Consider the following 21474-nt stretch of genomic DNA (forward strand, 5'->3'; position numbering starts at 1 on the left):
CAGACATTTTATTAGTGGTGTTCACATTTAGGTGTAATGACGAGTTGAAATGGGGCAATAATACAACATATAATTAACAATTAATAGTGAACGTTAAATAAGTTTGAGACTTTATTTATAACTTAACGTTACCCCTGAATTCTGTCAATACGCAGACACTTACACATTACAGTACAAAACACAGCGTACAACAATGCACATAACTACAGGCTGCAACCAACGATAGACAATAAATTCACAATGCTTAAACATAGTGACAGTTCAGATGTAACGTGTAAGTAACTTAAAACATTTACGATGTTTACCTAAACTGAGGCTTCATCAAAACAGATAGTATTTCTCACATTGTCTAAGCCTTTGATACATTTTTCGCAACGATTTAAGGAAACCAATGATTTTAAACATCTTTGTAGACAGACAGAAACTAAATCAAACGCACCAGAATCATCTAGTTGTGTCAAGCGCATGCACGCAGGGGGGGGGGGTGAGATTCTGATGGGAGTCTGATTTCGGCACAACACCTGCATAAGACGAAGCTGAAGTTGGCCTCCAATTCACAGCTTCTGATTCTGCATTTAAGGGGAAAGTTAAAGTTTACAGACAGCAAGTGAATAAAATTAAATATCTATTTTCTCACTATCCCTTAGGAATCACTGAAGCGTGAAATCTTTCTGAGATTGCATGACCGACTGCTACACATCTTGGAGAGGCAGCCTGTTGACATGGAAGGGTTATATTTTGTTTTCCATCAGAATTAAGTTTTATTAAGTGCTCTGGATGACACAGTGAATGTAGGGGAAGAATTATTATCTGGACTTACAAATTTAAGTACTGTTATCCAACAGGAAATGGAGAATGAGCAGACATTCATAACACTGGATTTGCAAAAGGGCTTTCGTGGGCGTCCACGATTGACGACGTCAGTAGAGACCCTCACACATCTTCTAGAACTTGGACTGCCATCAAAATGCATCGCTAGACTCCTCTGTGTGTCGAGAGCTACGCTTTTTAGGCGGATGGCTGAAAATAATCTATATATATCTGCATCATACAGTGGCTGCAGTGATGATGAATTGGACTCGTTGATCACAGGAATTAAGAGCACAATGCCAGATGCTGGATGCAGAGTAGTCAAAGGTGCTCTACTTGCACAGGGACACAGAGTGCAATGGGACAGAGTGTATGCATCCATGCATCGCGTGGACAGTGTAGGTGTGCTTTCCAGGATGACTCGTCTAAGATGTGTGGTGAGGAGGACATACACGGTTCCTCACCCAAAGTACATGGTGCACATTGACACCAATCACAAGCTCATCAGGTATGTCTGCACACTATCTATCAGTTTAGTTCGTTTTTGTTTCTAGTTGTGTATCTAACATTGTGTATATTGTATCACATCAACCAGGGTAATAGATCACAGTGAAGTGAACTTCATTGAATTACCATGAACTGATTTTAGTCTGCTTACATCCGCAGAGATTCTGTATTCAGAGTTCCCACGGGCCCTTAAAATCCTTGAAAGTTTGTGAATCTGTGGGAAAAAATTCAAGGCACTGGGACGTTTTTGAAAATATACATACATAGATACAGGTCATTGAAAGTGCTTGAATCTGTTTTATGCAAGAAGTAAAAAAAAAAAATCCATATTATTCCCTGTGTAGTGTAGGATAATATCATTAAAATCCTAGACGTTTTAAGCACACGTGCTAAACTGTTCGCTTTAAATGCTTATATCTTCTGTATGCGAATGTTGATTCATACCAAAATGATTTTTTGCATAGTTGTGTTTGACACATGAAAACGTCTCTGGTTACGCATGTAACTGTTGATCCCTGAGAAGGGAACGAGACGCTGCGTCTCTCTTGCCATACTTCCTGTGTCCCTGTAACGCCGTCTTTGGCAATATTTCAGATAGCCATATACTTCCTGGCTCTCGTGTCACACTGTCTTTGTCGTTAAGCCTCACCATTGGTTGAATTTGATATACACATTCAGACGCACTTACCCCTGGATGCGTCCCCAAAGTGTCACCGCAGTGACGCAGCGCAAGTTTCTTCGAAAGGGAACTTTAACAATGTATCTTAAAAGGTAACACGATGTAACCTTGCTCTCTCTTGAAATGTGTCCCCACATTTAGTGCTTGAATTTTAGGGTATAGGACCTGGAAAGTCCTTGAAAGGTCCTTGAATTTGAAGTTGACTAAGGTGTGGGAACCCTGTGTATTGTAAGACATAGGCTGTTGGAGATGTTATGTAGTGTGTTTTGGACTAAATACTTGTCTGATTTATTTTAACCTAGGTACAACTTCGTTATCTTTGGGGGAATAGATGGCTATTCAAGAAAGGTAAGAATTTTACCTGTCAAGGACAAAGAACTGCAAAATGTTACTGATAGACCCCATTTTAAGCATGGAAGATGTTTTCTTCACATACGTTTCAGTTTATTTTCTGTACAAAGAGGTGGTTTTCTATGGTTTTCTGTCATCCAGCAGTGTAGCCTATCCCTAGGGTCATTCCATACCAACTCACCTGGAACCTCCTAATTAATTTCATAGATTTTCACAGTAATTTGAAAGTCAGAATCAGCTGGTCTTTGCAAACTCCTATAGCTCTACTCCAAATACTGATTAAATTGTGCATTTTAAAGTGGGGTCTTCTGATCCTGATTCTTTGTATGTGTATGCTAAGCCTCACCAGTTGCTTATTTTTTTCTAGATTTGCCCTGAACATCCAGGAGACCATTAGGATAATTTGCAACATGAATTATGTGTGTATTTTTTTAATTCTGAAAACTAGTGGAGAAACTAATAATTGAAAATTAAAGGGATAGTTCGACCAAAAATGATATTAAACCCATGATTTACTCACCGCCAAGCTGTCTGAGTTGCATATGTCCATCGTTTTTTAGACAAACACATTTTCGGATATTTTAGAAAATGTTTTAGATCTTTCAGTTGATTAAATGTAATGTTACGGGGTCCACCCATAGTCCACGACCTTCAAGTCGAAAAAAAAAGTCACAAAGGAAGGATGGACGCCATCTTGTCGCGTCCACATTCAGGATGAGAGCTTACGCAGCCTACGAAGGCTACTCTGCTGCCCTCCGAATTTGTCATACGTCACTAAGAAAAGTGCGTACACTACGCTAATATTCTCTCCTGAATACAGAGGAGTCTAAGATGACGGCTCTACCGGAAGGTATTTATTTTCGTTAATACATTTTTAAATGGATATTTCTACAACAACACCGCACACCTACAACAATCTAAAATATTTTCTAAAATATCCGAAAATGTGTTTGTCTGAAAAACGATGGACATATGCAACTCGGACAGCTTGGGGGTGAGTAAATCATGGGTTTAATATCGTTTTTGGCCGAACTATCCCTTTAAAGATTGTTTGTTTGCATTAGGCTATTTACATGAATACATGTAGCAAATGTCCTTATGGTCTCTTGGATGTTCATGACAAATAAAAAAATAACCAATTGGTTAGCCTTGGCACACAACATTTTACTAAGTCCCATTGATTTTAATAGACTTGTCACTTGAATGGTTTCAGGAAAGTCAATTACATTAACTTGGCTTTTCAAAGTCGTATTGAACCTATTACGTATTATTCTATGTTAACTTTGAGGGTGTACTTTTAACCTTTAACAATTTTCCTGTCAAGTTTACATTTGTCCAATTTAGCAAACTATTTCTCATGCCAATGCATTTTTATCAGTGCTGAACTCTTTATTATTAAAGGTATTGCGGAGGATTTTTTTTTCCGGGTGGATCATCAAGACTATTGGTCCTCCTAGTTGTCAATCAGGAGTGTTGCGCAATTGCATTTTTTAAAAAGTGGAGAAGGCGGTTATTTTCTAAAATTCAAGAAAATCCTCCGGTACACCTTTGAACTAAAATGAACTGTTTTGATTTCTCATGTCAAGAGATCCTGTTGTAAATTGAATGATTCAATAGTTCTAACTGTTCCATCTGTCATTTGTAGATGATGTACCTTAAGGTAGCAGACAACAACCGATCTGATACCCACCTGGCATTCTTCAATCAAGCTGTGAATGAGCATGGGTTTCCTCTGAGGTCTAGTTGTAACTATTATTGTAATTGTATAAATTTGATGCTTCCCTCAAACGGCTCCATCAGATAAAAAACACTCAAACTTCTTATTACAGATATAGAAGTGCTTTGCAGTTGGTTCAAAGTAGCATAGTCTGAACCGCTGGTGGAACAAGTGGACATTATCACCATCACAAACCCCTCCGGGTCACTAAATTGCATCTTAAACTTGTATAAGCTCATAACCACATCTATGTGTGAGTGTTAAAGATGATATTACAGAATTCTCAATGGTCTTGCTCTTAAACATGACTTGGCTTATGTTTAAATTGTTGTCCCTGACATGAATCGCTTATTTGGACAAAAGTGTCTGCTAAATGACAAAATGATGTATCAACTACAGTGTGCTGTGACCTCACACATATTCACTTTGAGTAATATACACAAACATACTTAGAGTTGACTGAACTAATTCTGATCAGCTGTTCTTGAACTCGGAGTTCCACATATCTGGCTTGGGCCCAGTATTCTTGCTTAACGGTTTAGGAAAGAAAAACAATTGAAGTGACTTGTATTTCTCATTATACGTTGTGAGCACCTACAAATCAATTATACTACATACAGAACATAGACCTGTCAGACCATATTGTATTACAATATTTTGCAAAAATGCATGGAAATGTAAAAGATTCACATATTCTTTGTTGGCCCTTCTGCATAATTGTGTCCTTGATGAGATCTAAAATTCATGTTTTATTTTCAGAGTGAGAGGAGATCATGGAGGAGAAAATGTGGGGATAGCGGAATTAATGTTCTCAGTTCGTGGAACTGACGTTAACAGCTTCATTGCGGGGAAAAGCGTACACAATCAGCGGTGAGTTAAACTAAATTTTGGAAGCCTAAAGGTATTTATTAATAACCCTAACCCTGCCTACCAAAAGAAATTGTAAGAACAGACAATATCCTCACAAAAAAAAAATCTACTGGCCATGATCGCAAACATCTCTTAGACTTTAATTTATAGTATTAACTCCCATGTCAGTTTATTTCTATTAAAATGTATACAATAATCAATTTGAAATGGAAAACTTAAAGGGATAGTTCAGCCAAAAATGAAAATTCTGTCATTTACTCACTCTCATGTTGTTACAAACCTGTATAAATTTATTTGTTCTGATGAACACAAAGATATTTTGAGGAATGTTTGCAACCAAACCAATTATGAGCCACATTCACTTCCATAGTATTATTTTTTCCTACTATGGAAGTCAATGTGGCTCATGATCCGTTTGGTTGCAAACATTTTTCAAAATATCATCTTTTGTGTTCATTAGAACAAATAAATTAATACAGGTTTGTAACAACATGAGAGTGAGTAAATAATGACAAAATTTTCATTTTTGGTTGAGCTATCCCTTTAAGTTATTCAAAGGATCATAAAGGACACGTTATGATTTTTTTTTAAATACAGGATTGAGCGACTCTGGCGTGATTTATTCATGAGTGTTACAGGAGTGTATTACAAAATCCTTCACTCTCTTGAGGACGAACACCTACTTGACATCAGCAACGTCCTACACATTTTCTGCTGCCACTATGTTTTCATACCGCGCATTCAGGCAAGCCAAGACGTCTTCAGTGATGCGTGGGACAACCATCCCATCAGAACTGAGCAGAACCTGACACCAAATCAGTTGTGGGAGGTGGGTCAGGCCATTAACCCTGTTGCAGATCCTGATTCTGAGGTAAATAATGCATTAGTAATGTTGATCCTAAATCAATTAAAAAGTCAAATGCCAAAAAATGAAGGTTGTTCTGACTATTGACTCTTATTAATTGAAGTCCCTTTCTTGCGATTCAAAAAGCCATGGCTTGGTGCAAGCAAGAATAGGATTGTTTGTTTACCTCTAGTGAAGTGACAAGAATCTGAGCATAGCCAGGTCCCTGTTTCAGAAAGCAGGCTTAACAAACTGAGCTTATCCCTGAGGTCTGAGTTTATTTCATGTTTAATGAAACTCACTTTTAAACTACTTTTTTTTTGTTTCAGCTGCACCACAGTCATCCTCAATCAGAAATATTCACATCATAGCCTATCCAACATAACCACCATATAGATGTTCCAATGACTGCAACTACCATATGAAAGATTTGTTCATTGATTAGTTTTATACAGATTAGTTTAGTGATTAGGCTATTACAGTAGGCCTAATGTAGTTTACAGGAGTGTTTCAGTGCAACTGTTACCAACCTGACAGCTGGCCTTAATATCCACATAGTCACAGTGTTATAAAGGACAGTGTAGACCAGTGGTCACCAATCCTGGTCCTGGAGGGCCGGTATCTCTATGGTTGAAGTTAAACTCTGCAGAGACACCGGCCCTCCAGGACCAGGATTGGTGACCCCTTGTGTAGACTATAGATTTTATTCTATGCTGAAGAGAAATCCATGATATCCGGAGATTCTCTCAGTGACAGATTAATCATAAAGCGGTCATGTTCAAGATCATGTTTGGGTAAAAAAAACTATCTAACCAGTATTTCAATGTTTCTAAAGATGTAAATGCGTTCAGATATGTGCTTTGATAGCGACATTATAAATGAGGGAAAACTCAGCGTTTGTGGATAGCGTAAGTTGCGAAGGTGACTGATCTACAGTTTATCTGATCTCATTCTTTGAAACTGAAAACCCAGAGTTTCCACTCATCTCAGGCTGAACATACTCAGTTTTCACGAAACCTGCTTTCTGAAACAGGGCCCAGGTCTTTTCTTTGTCTTGAATATGTAATTACCTTCACATTTTAACACAATGATAGATTTATTTACATAAAATAGAATAAATTTTTCTATATTTACCTGTTTTGTAGTGAGATGGGCACAGTGCACTATTGTAAATTTGTTCAATAACATTTAATATGTCTAATTTTTATACACACGTCTTTGTCAGGGAATACCCATCCCAGAGATTCAGTGGGAGGAGAGTGGCTACACAAATGAGCCTCATTCCGGGGTCAATATCCCTGAACTGGGCAGTCCTCTTTCGGATCTGGAAATGATAGCACTGCGAGACAACATGGATCCACTGCAGCAATCGGACTGTTTCGGGGCGGATATTTACCTCAACACTGTCCAATACGTTGAGAACTTAATTGAGGCAAGATAAGAGCTTGTGGCTCTCTTGCCACTTTCCAGGGGCTTCCTGTGACTTTGACCAAAAAACTAAAAAGAAACTACTTTAGAACATTTCAAATTATATTTTGATTGTGCCTTATGCTAGGAGCCCAGGATCCTCCATACTAATTGACACTAAAATTTATACTAACTTACTGCATTCATTTGTAAATAAGTTTGTGTCAGGGCATTTTATTTTGAGAAGGATAAGAAAATCCACCCCTAGTTTCCTCTCCACAGTGGTCATTGGATGTTTTGGAAAAGCCTCATCCTTAGCTAGGATGACTGAAAGCTAAGTCACATTTGGTGCTGCATCCTGGGGAAGAACGTGGTCCACATGGTCTATGGAGGACATTGCAAAAGATTTGCAGGACTTTAACAGTTGCAGCTCAGTCAGTAGAAAATTCCATAGGAAAGCCTTTCCCGAAAAATTATTATTGGAATGTTTAATTCGTTTAACCTTTCAGCAAAAACATTAAAACCAACCTTCCATATATTTTGGTCCCCTTGTGCTGCCAAAACAGCCCTGACACAATTGGGGCATGTATTCAGGACATTTTAGGTGGAATTGAAATGTTGGCACCAGGTCCTTTGGGTCTTGTTTGTTGCTGGGACTAAGGACTTAATAGTATGAAAAGTATTTTTTACTTGCACTTTGCATGCTATTTCTAAATAAGACATTAATAAAGAACTGATTTATTGCTTTAAAGAAATTCCTGTATTTTTTTAAACCTTGTCCCTGTAACGGGTGAAAACATTTTTGGAATTGGTTCAATATTGAGGGAGACCATTTCAAATGGCTACATCAACCAGGGCAATTATACATTAAGACCATAAAAATGCTTGTTTAACACCTTTAATATTGTTCAATGGAACACAACATTCTGTGAAGTCTTGTGTAAATGTATCAAATGTAGTAGTACAGTTGTATTTACACACATCACTGTAAAGGGGTAACAAATTCATACAAATCGGCTTTACAAAACCAACATTTTTAAAACATTGCCTGTAAAACAGTAACATTGCAGAAACTGGAATCTACCTAATTATCTGAATGTTTAAAACCTTTAATATTGTTCAATGGAACATAACATTCTGTGAAGGCTTGTGTAAATGTATCAAATGTAGTAGTACAGTTGTATTTACACACATCACTGTAAAGGGGTAACAAATTCAGACAAATCGGCTTTACAAAACCAACATTTTTAAAACATTGCCTGTAAAACAGTAACATTGCAGAAACTGGAATCTACCTAATTATCTGAATGTTTAAAACCTTTAATATTGTTCAATGGAACATAACATTCTGTGAAGGCTTGTGTAAATGTATCAAATGTAGAAGTACAGTTGTATTTACACACATCACTGTAAAGGGGTAACAAATTTAGACAAATCGGCTTTACAAAACCAACATTCTTAGAACATTGCCTCTAAAAGGGCAACAGTAACATTACAGAAACTGGTATCTACCTAATTATCTGAATGTATTAAACATGTACTAGCTGTATAAATTGTTCAATAATTACAACTAAATGTCTATGGAAGTCTGCGGTTAATAAACTAGACACTGGCAGCTAGATTAAGAACATGAAAATAAAAAAACTAGTGCAAATAAAAAAAAAACAGGCTAAAAACAAATCACCAAAACAGTATCTATTGAGAGGTGAATGTGGTGCCTGACAATCAAGTAGAATAATCAAACTTTGTACCATTAATGGTGCAAAAATTTTCAGGAATTACTCTAAGTGATTCCATTTCAAAAGAGGAACTGAGTGCTAGAAGTTGATGACATTTGCACCTACACAAGTCCAAAGCCAGAACTTACAGAACTGAGGGCCATAATCAAGTCCTGGTGAAAAATCTTGTAGGTCTGGTAGTGGCTGGGGAGCTTCAACTTGTAGAAGCAGGTGTGAGCCACTGGATAAGTAGAGGTCACAACCGCAACATTGAGTTCTCTTGTTGGCAGTTCCCACCCCACCCAAAACTTCATCAGGTCACGCAGCACATCTGGTGACGCTATCGAAGAGAAAATTGTACTTGTGACTCCTCAAAACTTTACATGGGAGTAGATCTATCAAAAAATATTAAGTAACGATTCTCTCATAACATTCTTTTCAACAAATCCAGTTATGGCACTCATAGATAATCAAAGATAACACATAAACAATGCTTGCTGTACAGACAGGTTTTAAAACAGATGACAAATAATAATGTGCTAAACTTCAAAATATCACAGTGCTGAACTTAAACAGTACAAACTCTACTAAGTAAAATCCCTGTAGTCTCTTTTCCTCTCCTAGTTTAGAACATCAAAAGGATTATATTAAATGCTGCTTTAAATACTGTGGAATGTAAACAAAGTATGAAGTTAAATTTAGCAATCGTATAAACATTTGTGTTTCATTTCATCTCAGTGTCGACTGGGCTTTACTGTTTAACAGTAACCATCACATTTATGTCTTCTCCTTTCCCTGTGCTATTGTAAAGCACAGTGCAGAGGACACAGAGGAGTAGGCCTGGCAAACTCGATTCCTTTTAAGGATCCGGGTTATTGTGAGTCACTCACTAAAGTGATCCGGGTTGTGCGAGTCACTTGAGTCACTTGAGTCAGTATTGCTAAATTGCCAAGGAAACTCAGTACAGACCCACTTGTAACCGGCTGATCCACGCGACTCGAGATTCTCAGAGCCGGAAACATTGCAGACTCGCAGACCATGGGCATGAGACTCGCTCTACAGATCCACTAACCGGCTGATTCGCGTGGATCAGCCGGAGCCTGTTAGTTAGTGGATCTATAGAGCGACTGAAGTCTCCTCAAAAGCAAATCCATAACAAAAGCCTTTCAATTCTGAAATAACATGCTTATAGGTTTTAGGTTTGGTGTGTATGGTCGACCATTTAAAAAAGAAGCCTAACAATAGCATAATAATATAGAGAAAATATAGAAAAAAACTGTCCTGCTTATGTAGCCCCCAGAGCCGGAGAGACAGTTCGCGCGGATCAGCCGGCGAATCAGCTGGTTACGGATCAGTCGGTTACGGGTCCGCCGGTTACGAGTTGAGAGACTCTCGAGTCAGAGCAGATTCGCATGTCTCTCGAGTCCGCATTGTTTCCGGCTCTGAGTGAGAATCTCGGGTCAGTTCGCCGCTCGCGCGGATCCACAGGTCTCTCGAGTTTGCAATGTTTCCGGCTCCGAGTGAGAATCTCGGGTCAGTTCTCGCGCAAATCAGCCGGTTACGAGTGGATCTGTAGTGCGAGCGAAGTCTCATCAATAATGTTGAAAGAGGTTTGTGTGTGTGGTGGCGCTGTTTATGGTTTTACATTGAATTGTAGTAGGACTCAACTGATCCGGGTAAATGACACTAGAGACTCGCGACTCATGAGTTAATTTAAAGATCCGGGTTAAAGATCCGAGTGAGTCACGACTCGAACAGGTCTACAGAGGAGGAGGGAGAGAAACATGACTATTTGAAAATAAAACAGTAAACCAGCTCACACTTAAAATGAAACACAAATGCATATTTACCACATTTTATATGAAGAACCACTTTATTGTAGCAACTGAGATTGCTATGAGGAAACAATTGTGTGAATTAAGAGGAGTATGAAAAATAATGAATTTTTTTTTTACAGTATTACCTTCCTCTATGAATTTTCTCAAAAATCCAGTGACAAGACTGATTTTCTCCAATGGAACAATGTCGTCCTCATCCTCGTCGCTGTCAAGGTTGGGTTGTGGCCAGGTAATGCTCTGGATCACGGTCTTCAAAGGATCAAATATAAACATATTTGGTAACACTTTACAATAAGGTTCATTAGTTAACATTAGTTAATGTATTAACTAACATGAACAAACCATGAGCAATACATGTGTTACAGTCTTTATTAATCTTTATTAATGTTAGTTAATGGAAATAAAGCTGTTCATTGTTTGTTAGTGTTAGTTCACAGTGCATTAACTAACGTTAACAAGATTTTAATAAAGTATTAGTAATTGTTGAAATTAACATTAACAAAGATTAATAAATGCTGTATAAGTGCAGTTCATTATTAGTTCATGTTAACTAATGTAGTTAACTAATGTTAACTAATGAACCTTATTGTAAAGTGTTACCACATATTTCATGTCAGGATTGAAACTTTTATTTTAAGTGATCTTAAAATTGTATTGATCTTTTTATGAATGAACAATCTATTTGTGTCACATAAGTAACACAACTTTAACATATGTGACATGATTCAGCAAAATGAGTCCTAAAGTTCAAAATTGAGATTTTAGTATCAATGGAAAGAGGAAATCATAAGCTTTCAAATTATATCCTAGTCAAAGTTTTTGAATGGTTTTAAAGATATACACATTTGAATTATGGTTGTCTGCCCTCTTTTTCCAACTGAAAACCTGAGAAAAACGCTTTTAAAGTTTTTTGCCCGTTTTTATGTAGATAGCTTTCAAAATCCATTGCATTTTTAAAGGGATAAACTATTTATATATTTTATAGCTTAATTTGAACAAAGACATTAATATATTTGCGACGGGGAGCGAGAGGATCGCTGGACCAATCGCGTGACGAATTCCCATTGACGAATGATTGGCGTTTGTGTACATTTCTAAGCTTTTTGATTGGCTCTATATACAAAGTGAAACACATACTTGGAGAGCAGAGATAATTTTGCTTCAGAGGATAACCAGGAAATGCTCCGAGGTCACGAGAGGATTTGATAAAAGTAATGTTCATTAATTTCCAGTAAAACATTTTTAATTGTAATAGTCATATAACTCAATTATTTAGACTACAAAAATTTTGGGAGATTATTTTTGAATATCTGTTCTTTGAAATTAGCTAAAAAATGTATTCTTTCATTGTTTTTCCACATTATCGGCCCATATCTTAAAATGGAACATTGCGACTTCCGACTCATTTCGCCACAGCGGGTCACATATGTAATGGAAAATGGACTGCATTTATAAAGCGCTTTCATAGACCCATGGCCATCCAAAGCGCTTTACAATTTGCCTCACATTCACCCATTCACTCACAAAAATAAAATAACTGAAATAAACAATTCATTTAAGATGTAAACAACCCTGTGACACTAAACAAAACTACACGCAGTCTTTACAAAAATAAAATCATAAATGGCTGAATAATAAATGGCTAAATTGGCTGGATGTCAAGTCGGCCAACTTCTACAGATTTTTTTCATGCTAGATATCTGGCTGGTGTCTGAGTTTTGATAAGTTGAGTAGTTCACACGTAACGACTGGCAACCGCTGATCAATCACTGATTTACCCCTGATCACATCCCGACAGTCGGCGGGCAGCAAATCGGGCTTAAAATCGTGTAGTGTGAATAGTGTTTACCTGTGGGTTAAGCTCCTCCCTTGACTCCCTTGGGAAAATTATGGGGTGGACATCTGCCCTCTTTGAAAGAAGTGGCCAGATTCCTGTTTGTTTAAGGCCTTTCCGTATTTGTTTAATTGGCTGTTTAACGCGGTGAAGTACCTGCAGACAGAATTGACAGGACAGAAGGTAACATTTACACAGGAGGCAATATTTAATAGGAAAGAGACTGTAGGCACAGATGTACCATGAGTTACATGGCCAACCTGCAATATAAATACAACAAGGTAATTTATAAAAATAATTACTGCATGTGAAAGCAATTCCTGGAACAACCAGACACGATTGGTGGAGGTTGGAAATGGAAGATCCCAGAACAGGCAAAGATCAGTCACTTTGGTGTTTTCTTCTGCAGTAAGTTCAGCATTCTTCAGCTACAACAGGTACACATTCACAAAAGGTAAAATAATTTAATTACATGAAAAGTTGTCACCAGGCAATACACAAAAATGCAAAAGGTACAATAAAAATAAATAACATTTGGAGTAAATAACAGACACCAAAATATTTGGAAATCACAGATTCTACAATGTCTCAGCACAGACACATGTGTGACATTAATAAAAATTTCGTAATTCGTACAAATGTGCAATGTGTAACCAATTTACTCACCAAACCAATTGTTTCACGATGGTCAATATCAGGACAGTCCTCTAGTGTCAGAGCTGATGCTGCAGTGTCAATGCTTTCACCAGTCAATAGGGTCACCACAGGCAAACTGAGTCCAGAGAAGCTGGACCCACCATGCAGGAAAGAATGGCCGATCATACGGCCTGCCATCTCAAATAGGTTGCTTTCCCGCAGGACAGCAGTTGCTGAGGGAACCCTATGTTCTTTATCCCCCTCAAAAAGGGTTGTAGTAGCAGCAGAGCCTTAATTAAAAAAAAAAGGCCAAGAAACATTGAGCATTATGTTTAAAAGCATGCTTGATCACAGTTAGACCCAAATCTGTCTTTGGAGGTTCATTTAGATTAAGTTAGAAGTAGAGTTTACAATATCATTCCCTCATTTGATGACAGTGTCCAAAAAATAAAATAAAAGTACTCCAATTAAAAAAGTTTTGAACTCCTAGATGACACACACAAACACTTATACAGTGCCTTGCGAAAGTATTCGGCCCCCTTGAACTTTGACCTTTTGCAACATTTCAGGGTTCAAACAAAGATATAAAACTGTAATTTTTGTGAAGAATCAACACCATGTGGGACACAATCATGAAGTGGAAGTAAATTTATTGGATATTTCAAACTTTTTTCACAAATAAAACAACTGAAAAATTAGGCGTGCAAAATTATTCAGCCCCATTAATTTCAGTGCAGCAAACTCTCTCCATATGTTCAGTGAGGATCTCTGAATGATCCAATGTTGACCTAAATGACGATGATAAACAGACTTGATTACACACAAGTGGATTCTCAGTATAAATGCAACTGCTCTGTGATAGTCTCAGAGGTCCGTTTTAAGCGCAGAGAGCATCATGAAGAACAAGGAACACACCAGGCAGGTCCGAGATACTGTTGTGGAGAAGTTTAAAGCCGGATTTGGATACAAAAAGATTTCCCCAAGTTTTAAACATTGCAAGGAGCACTGTGCGAGCGATAACACTGAAATGGAATGAGTATCAAACCACTGCAAATCTCCAAAGACCCGGCCGTCCGTCTAAACTTTCAGCTCAAACAAGGAGAAGACTGATCAGAGATGCAGCCAAGAGGCCCATGATCACTCTGGATGAACTGCAGAGATCTACAGCTGAGGTGGGAGAGTCTGTCCATAGCACAACAATCAGTCATATACTGCACAAATCTGGACTTTATGGAAGAGTGGCAAGAAGAAAGCCACTTCTTAAAGATATCCATAAAAAGTGTAACAAGCCACCTGGGAGACACACCAAACGTGGAAAAAGGTGCTCTGGTCAGATGAAACCAAAATCGAACCTTATGTTTGGTGTAAAAGCAACACAGCTCATCACCCTGAACACACCCTGAACACACCATTCCCACTGTCAAACATGGTGGTGGCAGCATCATGGTTTGGGTCTGCTTTTCTTCAGCAGGGACAGGGAAGATGGTTAAAATTGATGGGAAGATGGATGGAGCCAAATACAGGACCATTCTGGAAGAAAACCTGATGGAGTCTGCAAAAGACCTGAGACTGGGATAGAGATTTGTCTTCCAACAAGACCATGAACCAAAACAAAGCAAAATCTACAAGGGAAAGGTTCACAAATAAACATATCCAGGTGATAGAATGGCCAAGTAAAAGTCCAGACCTGAATCCAATAAAAAATCTGTGGAAAGAACTGAAAACTGCAATTTACAAATGCTCTCCATCCAACCTCACTGAGCTGGAGCTGTTTTGCAAGGAGGAATGGGCAAAACTGAGAGACATACCCCAAGCAATTTACAGCTGTAATCGCAGCAAAAGGTGGCGCTAAAAAGTATTAACTTAAGGGGGCTGAATAATTTTGCACACCCAATTTTTCAGTTTTTTATCTGTTAAAAAAGTTTGAAATATCCAATAAATTTCGTTCCACTTCATGATTGTGTCCCACTTGTTGTTAATTCTTCACAAAAAAATACAGTTTTATAGGTTCATGTTTGAAGCCTAAAATGTGGCAAAAGTTTGAAAAGTTCAAGGGGGCCGAATACTTTCGCAAGGCACTGAATATACAAACCTAAATTTATTCTGAAGCCAGTTTTCAATTTCTGCATGGTCATCGACAAAACATGTCTGTTGACACCATCACCCACTGCTGCATCTCCTTGGGGAAAAATAAAATTTAAGATGAAAAAGACAACTGACCAGATTATGTCAATGGCTATTGTGCTAACATTTTCTGAGTCTTTACACAATAAATACAGGGGAGTTAAGGGACATGGACTCAAATCAATTCAGTGAATAACTACCAAAATGGAAAAATTTACAGGCTTTATTAATACCTCTCAGCCTGCACTTGAATGGAGCTGCCCAGTTCACATTATTCTTCTTATAGAAGGAAATCAATGCACTGTCCTGTTCTTCTTCTGCATCAAACATGTCGAGTGATAGAGAGAGGCGTGGACTTTCAGAATAACGGTTCAGCAAATCTTCTCTAAACAACTGGCATGCTTTTTGCGGGTCGACTTCAGTGGCCCAGGTTGAAGCTGTAATTTAACACAAAAAAGTTGTTGATGCAAAGGGCCTTATATATTATATACTAATATCCACTTATTTCCAAAGCAAGAATAACTTTGCTTTAGCAGTGACATTTTGAAATCCATACAGGTTAATGTAATGTCACGGGGAAGTACTTGAAAACAATATTCCTTTTTTTTTTAAATCACTTGTCAAAAGTTATTTTGACAACATTATTTTCAACAATGCAACACTATAGCAGAAATTGTGCATAAATTACCTGCTGACGATTGTGGAACTGAGGTCCCTGGCAATTCTTCTCCCCTTGAAGGTCCTGGAAATTCTTCTCCCCTTGAGGGTCCGGGCAATTCTTCTCCCCTTGAGGGACTGGCTGCTATGCTGGGTTGAGCACAGTTCATTCTTAGAACAGACCAAATAAATTATAAAAAAAAAACAATGCTTGGAAAAGTGGGAAACAGCCAAATCATGAGTGGTGATTACTTTATCTAGTTGGTCAGTGGTGCCAAATGTTTATATTAAAATTAAGACATGGAGTTAATTTACAAAACTAGGTTAACTAAATGTGCTACGGAATTAATATGAATAAAACATTTGGTAAACCAGTAGCTCCAGAAACACTTAAACATGCAAAGTTTGCACCCCCCCCCCCCTCTTGTGCAGAAAGGTGTTCCTCTGATCATTCTTAACGTAATACTCTAATGAAATGACACGCTTTACACATGTCCTTGCTCAGAACATGTCATTACATTCTGATAATGTCTGACTATCAGTTACCTGAATCTATCAAACATAATCTTCCTACCTGTCACCACATGTGCTTGCATGATATGGGAGAACATCAGCTGAGTACGATGCAAGACAGATTGGGCAGACCTGCAAAAAAAGTCAATACTTTTCATTCATGAAATTATTATAAAAATAGTGTCATGTTTTCTGCATCTTACAGACATGTTATATCATGGCTCAACATAAAGGACTGCCCGGTGGCAGAGACATTCGGGCCAGTAAACAGTATTGTCACTTGCAAGATCCGGCCAGTGCTTTGCTCTTAGTCACTAAAATATATTTTCAGCCTGTGGCCGTTTTTCTGTATGTATTCAATATGTAATGTTACCATCGAGGCAAACTTTAAACGCTGCAAACGTTAACTTCTCAGCAATGTCATAAGGTTTCTCCTACCCTATTGGTTGTGGACACTTGCATGTTATGTCAGCTGGTAGAGCAAGGAGACATTAAGACAGCAGTACCCTATAATTATGAGGCTAAACAAAATTGTAATTTTTTAACATCTTGGAAGCAGACATTTATATATAAATGTAATGAATGAATTAATTAATTAATTAATTAATACTGGGGTAAAAAAAATTATGCAATGTTTTCCAGTTTGCCGTAAGTTTTTAGGTAAAGCAGACAAAGCAACTATTGTAAACACCACATCGAAGCTCATGAGAAAAGCTGCATGGTGCATAATCCTTTATCTGGTATTATTTTGTTTTTTGGTGTTACTTAGCTGTATTTTTTAAGTTATGAAGGTTTAAATCAAACAAACCAACTGCAGATGAATTGAAATTAATTGGAATGCACAACCAAAAAACGAGATTTCTGAACAATTAAAAAAATGGTGGTTATCTCGTTTTGCAACGAAACTCTTCATACATTTATTTTCAACTTTTGAATAATTTTTTTAAATATGTTACACTGAAATCTTTTTTTTGGTGGGGCCAGTAAAAAGTTTGGCAGGGCAAGGGAAAACATGTACCACTGGCACAACCGGGCAAGTATAAAAAAATCTTTGCGTTGAGCCCTGTTTATTGATCAAATTGTTTTACATGTGTCTCAGAGTAAAAAAAAAAAATTCAGTTTGAGATATGCCCATTTTTATATATATATATATATATATATATATATATATATATATATATATATATATATATATATAATCTGCAAGCATTACATTTATCTGTACTAAAACTTCTGCTTGCTTACATTGTGTGATGATTAAAACCAATAATGCTTTCTTACTAAAATTCCAAAGCAACAGAAAAGACTAAATCTATTACCGTCAAGGATTCATCCATGCCTGTGGTAGATGGGACTGGCTGCTCAACAACTGAACAATCTTCATCAAGAGATGTTCCAGATTCACTCTCCTAAATAAATAAAATACATTTATAAAAATATATAATAAACAAATACTTAATACTTTGAAACAGACATTTGAACAAACTAAAAAGGAGAAATGAGAGACATGTTGTAATACAGCTTACAGTCAATGTGCCATTGCATCCCTCCACATGCAACGGCAACAGCTGCAAAGGCATTTGACTGCCACATGTAATGCATTTGGACTGTGGCATCTTGGCGAACTCTACTGAATCATAGGAAAGTGGTTCAGTAGAAAGCTTCTCCTGTAGTGGAACTACAAATACAATGTTTTTCCCATTGTTGGATGCTGATTTAAGAAGCCTTGTGGAGTAACCCTCAGCGTCAGTTGGAATTATTGACAGCTTGCGACGTCCGCTACCACCTATTTTAAAAAGTAGTAAGAGTCCTTTAAAACCTTGCAGTCTCAGAATCATTATTATTAAAATATATATTTTGTCAGGCAAAAGAATTCTAGTACTGTCCTCTATAACATGAATAGTGGTGTGAATGGTAATTCATCACCGGACATCAGATGACATGTCTGAGGTTTTGAATTGGAAAAACATTAGCTATATTGTTAGTAATTGGAGATTTGAAAAAAAGTCTACCTGTAGACTTGAAAAACATCCAACCTCCTTGTAAGGTCTTAAGTTTAGGATATTCCTCTTCAAGTAGAGCTACAATCTAAAAAAAAAAAAAAAAAAGATTCACTATTCTGCAAATGATTAACATTTTTAATCATTACCCATTCTACAATATTATATACAATATGATTACCTCATCATGTTTCAAGTGGTCTGGTATACTCAAAATCCTCTTCCCAAGGCCAGCATGGGCAAGTTCTAGCTCTTCTGAGCCCTTTGGTGTGAACTGACTGGGTTCCGAAAGGACATAAATGTGAAAGTCTGTCCTTTTTACAATGCAAGCGGCAGGTGTCGAGAATCGTCTTTTTCCTCTTGGCTGATCTTTATTAAACATACTCGGGAACTGCCTGATGTGGGAAAGACAACAAGCTTTGCAGGGAAACCAGATTTTTTATTTTTTCCCTCTTTTTTAATAATTTAAACAATGTCTCAATAAGAGTATAAAATACACTAACACTATTCATAACTGTTCCCGACACCAACATTAAAGAGTAACTAAACCCGAAACCAATTTTTAGTTAATGATCTGTAAGAATGATGCTTTATTAGTGCTGTTCATTGATTTTAGTAAGTTTTTTGACATTTGGATATAAAGTGTTTCAATACTATAATATATGGTGTAAAAACGTCTGAGTGCTGCCCTCTTCAGGTTGAACGGTGACTCCTGCAGTTGAATTTTCCTATTGGATGTTGGGTCCAAAAAGTAACTCGTGACGTAAGTAGGTTCAAGCTCACCACGCCCTTTGTTACGATCTCACCACACACTTGGTACGAGCTTAGTTCATCCCCTCTATCTCCGTTGGGATCTGCCCACTTTTCTTGCATTTTTCAAATATTAAAGGAACAGTATGTTGGATTGTGGCCAAAACTGGTATTGCAATAACAAAACTTGTGGCTAAAACTGGTACTGCAATAACCCAACTAGTGGCCAATACACAAAATGACAACATAAACATTAGTTGAGGGCTGCAACTCCACTTTTTAAATGACAAAATCCTGGCCAGACCACTGTTGTCAGTGATATAAGTATTTGAAATGAAAATTATTTCTAAATGTCTAGTGACATATCAAGGCCATTTTATTATTAATTGATATAAATTTCTTACATACTGTTCCTTTAACAGTGGGCGGAGTCAGGCTCTGACCAGGGGTTTAGTTACGCTTTAAATGTGTCAGAAGAATATTACTCACATCAGTAAAGTAAACATGTTTCACTTAATAGACAATACATGATGCTTTATTCATGTACCAAAAACTTTAGTGGACTGAATATTCTTTCCTTAAGCACCAAATGTCCATTTTTATGTGAATTTCTGCTTTAGCCACATTCTTTACTCAAACATTCATGTCAATTAAGCATGCCCCAAACCCAAAAAAGACAATAAGTTAAATGTATCACCTTCTCATAGCCTGTCTCACCCTAGCATCGCTACCCGGCAGAGGAGCAGCACTGCCTCCAGCCCTGACTACTGTACTCTCTCTCGTTGCGCTTGGGGCCGAGGACAGCTCCCGGGTCAATAACTGCACAAAAGCCCGAGCTGCTACCTCAGCTTGGGGCGACAGACCCTGTCAAACAATCACTTAATTTACAAGAATTTAAACTTCAAGAAAAGATAACAGCCTGACCCTATTAGTAGGTATGTGACTAAAATTTTAAACATGGTTAAATGCTTAAACCAGTTTTTTTCAGATAGAGAGAGCTTGAAAATCCTATAAAATGACACCAATACCATATTTATGGGTTCAAGAATAACAAAATACTGGCCATTTGAAACTCCAAGGACAGCACTTTATTTTGTCCCTGGTTTTGCATTAAAATTGAACAAAAGGTGTGACCGAATCATAAAAATGTGTGGTTTTTTGCTATAACTTTTTTTAATTTTTGAGAAATTGACCCAAATCTTTCTGGAAAAGCTGTTTTGCATATTCTACTTCTACTATATTATCTGCAATGATAATAACTCCATCTAACAAAACTACTTTTATAGACCATTTCATAAGATGTAAACAACACTGGTCCAGAAGCACTTCCTGTTTCGGTTTTTTACACTAGATAAACGTTGGGATAAAATACAACCAACAGAACATATAGAACTGAATCAAAAAGTTAAACAAACATCTTAAAGATAATGATATGACACAGTCAATGACACAGTCACAAATTGAAACAGGAAGTGTTTCTGGACCAGTACTGTTTACATGAAATGGTCTACAGCTTTACTATTTGACACAAAATAAATTTCGCACGCATTCTACAGACATCTAGTTACTACAAACTTATTTTGGCTGCGTCACATTCTTTGTTCCATTCAAGCAGATTTTGCGGGTGGTAAAACTCCGTGGTCGTCGATCAAATTAATTGAAATTCCGTTCACTTGTAGTTTAGCAATTAAACTAAATGTCTAACGTTACTACAATTTCAATAATGCTTTTACTCGCCTTTTACGAGCAACACACTTTCGCGAGCTGACACGGCCAGTAGTTAAACAAGACAGAATGTGACTGAAAACGAGAGGGTAACTTATCTATGGTTTTTCCGGTGGTGTTATCAATAAAAAACAGAAATCCCGCAATCAAAAAACAACATAAGCATTTTTCCGCAGATATATCGAGCGGAACCAAAAAGCCAGCAGCGACAGCGGAGATAGTCACATAACCTACTATTAGCATGCAGACGCGCTAGCCTGGCTCGCTAGCTTATGTTGATAGTTGCACAATTAGACAGGTTAACATGAACAACAACATCTCATAACAAGGAGATAACTAGCTAAACACTTTAAGTTATACTTACCGCTACCCTGTCGTTTCCAGAAGCCATGTTGAGGTCTCACTATTGACTGAAAGACAACAATCCACCACGCTAGCTAGCTCGTGCCCGCACCACATGCATATCCCGCGCGCTGGGTGAACGCGTTCATGTG

General features: G+C 37.5%; 2 protein-coding genes across 2 annotated transcripts; one reads left to right on the forward strand and one right to left on the reverse strand.

Annotated features, from left to right (window-relative positions):
* The first annotated feature begins 527 nt into the window (after positions 1–527).
* LOC135765395 (uncharacterized) lies at positions 528–7834 on the forward strand. The gene is made up of 6 exons (XM_065275830.1): positions 528–1318; positions 2299–2344; positions 3993–4084; positions 4824–4934; positions 5532–5805; positions 7004–7834. The coding sequence occupies exons 1-6, from the start codon at positions 849–851 to the stop codon at positions 7217–7219; spliced, it is 1209 nt and encodes a 402-aa protein (XP_065131902.1). The 5' UTR covers positions 528–848; the 3' UTR covers positions 7220–7834.
* Positions 7835–8087: 253 nt separating this feature from the next.
* On the reverse strand, positions 8088–21439 carry LOC135765384 (uncharacterized). The gene is made up of 15 exons (XM_065275819.1): positions 21345–21439; positions 19953–20119; positions 18687–18900; positions 18518–18593; positions 18032–18291; positions 17825–17914; positions 16567–16637; positions 16024–16163; positions 15569–15772; positions 15304–15390; positions 13242–13501; positions 12878–13003; positions 12591–12731; positions 10867–10990; positions 8088–9243 (listed from the first exon to the last, which is right to left on the reverse strand). The coding sequence occupies exons 1-15, from the start codon at positions 21369–21371 to the stop codon at positions 9026–9028; spliced, it is 2205 nt and encodes a 734-aa protein (XP_065131891.1). The 5' UTR covers positions 21372–21439; the 3' UTR covers positions 8088–9025.
* Between the last annotated feature and the right edge of the window lie 35 nt (positions 21440–21474).

The sequence above is a fragment of the Paramisgurnus dabryanus genome, chromosome 6 (genome assembly GCF_030506205.2).
Source record: "Paramisgurnus dabryanus chromosome 6, PD_genome_1.1, whole genome shotgun sequence".
NCBI classification, from domain to species: Eukaryota; Metazoa; Chordata; class Actinopteri; order Cypriniformes; family Cobitidae; genus Paramisgurnus; species Paramisgurnus dabryanus.